Genomic DNA, 6000 nt, shown 5'->3' on the forward strand with positions numbered 1-6000 from the left:
TAATTCTAATACGTACATAATATGCATAGAGTAAAATTAAATATTTTCTTTATAACACCTAAACATAATAGTCTTAAACCGTTTTCCATTGTTACATTTTAATTAGCTAAAAAATCTAATGCTTTGATTCCTTAATTAAGGAGGAAAACCCGGATTTCCGTCAGCATATAAGACTATCATAAATTGTAAATATATATTAAACTGTATTTTTTTGCTTATTTATGCCACGGGCTCTATTAAGTGCTCTGACGTCACCACGGTGCTTTTCGATAATTTTCTCTTAGCCAAGCACACCGCTGCGCCCTCTGGCAACACTTAAAGCAAACTGTTAGTTGGTATAGTAGATTAGGATAGTTGACACAGAAGTTCCCAATTTTTTTTCAGTCATGGAACCCTAAATAGTCAACCTTCTTTCTGCAAAACCCTATATTTGTAAATAAAGTTTAAAGTAGTTGGGAATGTTACAACCTGCATGTCTTTATTTAAAATATATAATCAGAGGAATGAAGAGTTTTCATCGTTTTATTATTATTAATTTTAAATTAAGTTTTAGGTTAGGCAGTGAAATTTTCAATCCTTGGGCAAATGTTGTCTAGTTATAAATGTGTTTCTGGTGTATATACAAAAGCTGAAAATTCTGAAAATTTATTCTTTATTTCGAAATAAAAGCTTGAGAGAACTGCTATAAGCTTTGAAAATGGATAATAATGGAAAAATATTTTCTTAAGGAAAAATATCTTAAAGAATTGAGTTATTTTGACTTGAAAAGCGAGATAGGAAATACTAATGGAACATTTTATAAATGCTTGCTTTTATTTTCATAATTTGTTTAACACATGGTTATTAGAAACATTACATTTTCCTTCAAAAAATGCTATTTCTTTTTTATTGACACTTTACTTGAAGTAGTTTGATAAGAAAAACCGTAAGATTAAAGAAATTAGGAATTATAGGGTGGATCTACTAAATACAATCAGGGGTTTTAAAAATCATCACTATTTAACAAAAGTACTAACTCTCGGTAGCCCTTCAACTATTCCACAGAACCCTAGAGTTAGCCAAAACACTATTTGGGAACTGCTGCAAGCGGTTTATTATATATGTCAGTCAAATAAACGTGCACCGAGGGATCATTATAGGGATGTTTATATTTTTTTAATATTGGTCTTATATAGGGCTAATACTGATTTATAAAGGACCAATATAGGGACTATAGTGGCTGAGTAATGAACATAAAATATTAGGTAAGTCTCATAGTTTTTTATATGATCGATATTGGTTGTAAAGAGGCTGTAAAATATCGGGAGAATCGGAAAATTCTATACAGGGCCTAGATAAGAAAATAACAACAGTTATTTTGCTGCTGGGGTACATTATTACGAAGAAGGAGAGTGAGAGTCAGTCTCTCTCTCTCTCGGTCTCTCTCTCTCTCTCTCTCACTCTCTCTCTAAAAAACAAAAATTTCAATAAAAATCTGGAAAAAAAGATGTAACCTCTTCATTGGCTCACACAATTAAATCCTCTAAAAGGAGTGCATTCGAATATTGTATCAATATAGCCAAAGCAAAATATCCTTCATCCTTTTTTTTTAAAAATATATATATAAACTGTTGTTTGTTATTTTTGTACTTATTATTTCCCCCCCTTTTTTCATAAGTCTATAATTTTTCTTTGTTTTTTTCTACATTTTGAACTTATATTTATATATATATATATATATATATATATATATATATATATATATATATATATATATATATATATATATATATATATATATATATATATATATATATATATATATATATATATATATATATGTATGGTGATGGAGGTCTATAGGAAGACTAGAGGTAGGGCAAAATAATATAGAAGTAGCCAAATGGTTAAATGCGAGTCCTTCTGTGCGTCACAGACTTTGGCTGTAATTTCTAACAGCAGGTTCGGCAGCTAGAAGGCTACTTATCGCAGGAATAGAGCCGAAATACCGAATCAGCTCAGATCCTCTCTTAGTGCAGCCACTAGAAGATTGGTACCAATGTCTACTGCACGTAGAAGGTTTTATGAACATGGTTAGTTTGCTAGGTGATCAGTTATTTGCGTGCCACTTTCGTCACGCCATAGAAGGGAGCGTTTGAGTTGAGCACAACAACATGTTCACGAGTGGCTGCCTAATGAAGGGATGTTTTCTTCACAGATGAGTCCAGGTTCAGCTTCCAAAGTTATTGTAGGAATTGTTTGAATTGATTGTTTGAATTGAGTTGAACCTGATATCATTCATCAAACATCTGTGAAAGAGATATATACCAAGTAAGCAGCGTCTCTGCGTGGGGTCGTTTCTCATTGGGTAGGCGTACAGACCTTCGTGTCTATTCACGTGGAACCGTAAATGCTCTCGTGTACAGAGATGACATCCTTGGAGTTTATGTGCGCCCTTATGCTGGTGCAATAGGAGAGGATTTTGTAATAAAGAACGATAACGCAAAGTCGTACAGAATTCGCATCGTGGATAATTATTATTTGTTTCTCCAATGTCAGGTACTGAATTTGAATCTTTTGCCTATACTATGCCAGAAGTGTTGCTCATTTCGCGTTACCTAGTGGGCACCTGTTAACCAAAGTCACGGAGGCGAGCAACATTGCCCACGCCACACTGCCACAAACCCGTTTATAGGGTGGGTGACATTCACACATCATACACACACACAACAGTGGACAGCACAAGAGAGAGAAACATCCATGCCCAGAGCGGGATTCGTACCCGCAGCCTATGGCTTCGTAGTCAGGCACGCTAACCGCTCGGCCACCTGGCCGGCGCATCGTGGATAATTATTTTCAGTAATAAAGAATTCAGCGCTTGAGGTGGCCAAATCGATCACCAGGCTTAAATATTATTGAGCATGTTTGGGATGCATTAGAAGGACATGTAGCTGCTTTCAATTCACCGCTTCAGACCCTTGCCAGGTTTGCAACTACTTGTCAAGAGCAATGGATGGCACTTCAAATGGAACTGGTAGACCGTATACTTAGACTGGTAGACCGTATGCAGCTAGAGGTGATCATACTTCATAATAAAAGCATATTTTTTTATTTATTTATTTTCTGCATATACCAGTTTCTGCATTAACATATTTTTGTTGGTTAATATTTTTATGTCATTTTATACATTATTATATGTGCCAATTAAAGTAATTTTAATGCGTAGTTTTTTGAATTATGGTTATTTTTGTGATTTTTCTTAATTTTTAATAGCTAGTGTTATCAAATTATTTACGCTGAGGTATCTTTAGATAGCTCACAAGGGAAACTAGGGAAGTGTGACTCTCCAATTTTGAAATAAACTAGTGGGATGTATGCCTTATGAGGAATAATTTTAGGGGGCAACATTCGTTTCGGCCCATAGAAGGTCCTATGAGAGATCAAAAATAATTCAATATATGGAAAAATCAGCATTTTATTACTTCAATGCAGACTATTAGTTATTGTAATTGTCTCATACTCCAATTAATTTGTAATTAATTGGATAATTAATTACTTTCACGTACTATATAATGCATATTTATTGTTAAAATTGATTTTGAAAATTTTATGTATCTGCAGTTTTTCAGAAAAACCTGTTAGGTTAATTTAAAAAAAAAAAAATTGACATCAAATTATTTTAATTTTTTTTTTCAAAAAACTTTCCAAATTAATTGGAGTATGTAATTGCAAATCAATTAATTAATTAATAATTTCTGATTAATTTATTAATTAAAAAATAATTAATTATCCAATTAATTACAAATTAATTGGATTATGAGACAATTACAATAACTAATAGTCTGCATTAAAGTAATAAAATACCGATTTTTCCATATATTGAATTATTTTTTATCTCTCACAGGACCTTCTATGGGCCGAAACGAATGTTGCCCCCTAAAATTGTTCCTCATAAGGCATACATCCCACTAATTTATTTCAAAATTGGCGAGTCACACTTCCCTAGTTTCCCTTGTCAGTGCATCGTGATGACAAAGGGGATAAAATGCTATTTTTGTGGAAACATTATTTAATAACAAAAAATTATTTTTAATATGCGTGTATATATTTCAATTAATTCATTAATAATAGAAATATTATTTTTTAGGCACAATTTGTAGTCCTTATGTCATACATTTTATTTTCATTTGCAACTGGATGTGAACCTCTTGAAAGTGTTGAAATGGGATTGTTTGTATTTGTGTTAATAATTTTGCTTTTTTTCCTTAATTTTTACGTCAAATCTTATAGAACAAAAACTGAATAATTAAAATAGTTTTTAAATAATTATCAAATAAAACCTGATTTATTTCAATAAAATGTTTACCATAAAATAACCGTGTACTTGTTATTTTTCAGACGATATTTATACATAAATATCGCCAATAGTTAATTTAGTTAAGTCGATAAGTCAATTTAATTAAGCTGGCCAAATAAATACAAAAAAGTTTTATTGTATTAGACATTTCTGCTTTATCATAGAAAATCTTAAGTGGCACCTTCGCTGTTTTCATTCCATGCTTAACTTTACATTTGGTTTTGCTGATGATGAACGATAAGACCTGTAAACTTAGTTATTAAAAAAAAAGAAGAAAAAAGTAATGTGTGCAGAGATTACTCGGAATAAAAAAATTCAACATTCTATTATTAGATTTCGAATTCGACTTTATTATTCCATAATACTCTTGAATTTGCATCAAAATGCGTTCAGGTCTGCAGTTCACAGAAATGCAACTAAAGATTTCAGATTTGGCATGCTGAGGGGACCATTTTTGTTAATGTACTTAACACGAGCTTTTTCTTTTTGAAATTTCAATTTATTTGAGAGTTATTGCAATTTTAAGAGCTGTAATTGTATTTTCCATTGTTATATTTTAGTTGAAAATTAATTTGATAATACAAAGTTTAAAATTTTACAAGTGTTTAGAAAACAGCATTGGAAACTAAACAACTTAGATAATGTAATAAGTTATATCTTTAGAGGCAGAAGAGACGAAAAAAGTAGCCACTGCAGCTGCCTTACAAGCATCCAAGACAGAAACTGATGGTGAGGACACTGTAACGTAACGAGCATATTTTAATAAAACAGAGCTCAAAGCAGATTTTCTTAAAAAATATCTCGAGCTATAGTTATATTTCTTTATCGAGTTAGGCATGAGCTATGATGCCTTTTTTCCACTTCTGATTTTCTACATGAAAAGAGATAGTTTATTTTTCCTTTCAAGAATTTGTGTTTAAAATTTTGATATAAATTTTTGAACTCCCGTCGTATTTTCTGTTAGTTGTGACACCACAAAATTATTACTGGTGGCAGCGTTGTGGATTTTAAAAAGTTTAATTTGTTCCTATTAGATGATTTGAACTTCTTAAATTATATTGCAAGTTATTAAGTTATTTTAAAGTAAACTAAAATACAGTAGCTCATCCGTTTTAATGCTACAAGAGTTATGGCCTTTCTTAATAAGGGATAAAAAAATCAAATCTCATTGATCTTGCTGGGGAGCCAGGTGAAGCAATTCCGATTCCTCTTCAAGTACATATGTGTTTGAAATAAAGCAAATAATTCAGGTAAATAAAAATTATGAGATTGAGAATGCGAAAATATCATTGGTTTGAATTACAGCGCAGCGAGTTAGACAAGAAGAACTTGAGTATCAAGAGACGGGGGTAGAACTTGAGGGACAAGAACGGCAACGGCGGGGAGAACTTGAGCGACAAGAGCAAAAACGGCGAGACGAAAATGAATGCTTAGAAAGATATCAAGAAAGACAATGCCTTAGAATTGCGAAAGCTCGAATTAGAATCAAATACTAAACAACTCATAAAATACAGTTATTACAACTAACTTCGAAATTTCAAGAGAATAAAAATGAAACGACATTACATCTTATCAATTTTGAGCGTATAGCAGAGAGAGCACAAATTCCAAAAGACGAACGGGTGGATCATCTATTAAGCGTTGTTCCACCGAACATTTTAAAA

The 6000-nt window shown here is 31.9% G+C and overlaps 1 protein-coding gene across 4 annotated transcripts in view; it reads left to right on the forward strand.

Moving 5' to 3' along the window:
* The window catches only part of LOC107451291 (very long chain fatty acid elongase 4), a 69866-nt gene extending 65514 nt beyond the window's left edge, over window positions 1-4352 (forward strand). For all 4 annotated transcript variants that reach the window (XM_087169213.1, XM_043056108.3, XM_087169212.1 and 1 more), the window contains exon 8: window positions 4127-4352. In XM_087169213.1, the coding sequence (XP_087025339.1) occupies window positions 4127-4285 (159 nt within the window). In that variant the 3' untranslated portion in view covers window positions 4286-4352. The remainder of the gene's footprint in view (window positions 1-4126) is intronic.
* The last annotated feature ends 1648 nt before the right edge of the window (window positions 4353-6000 follow it).

Source organism: Parasteatoda tepidariorum, chromosome 8 (assembly GCF_982258835.1).
Source record: "Parasteatoda tepidariorum strain Cologne lab strain chromosome 8, Ptep-v5.0, whole genome shotgun sequence".
Lineage (NCBI taxonomy): Eukaryota > Metazoa > Arthropoda > Arachnida > Araneae > Theridiidae > Parasteatoda > Parasteatoda tepidariorum.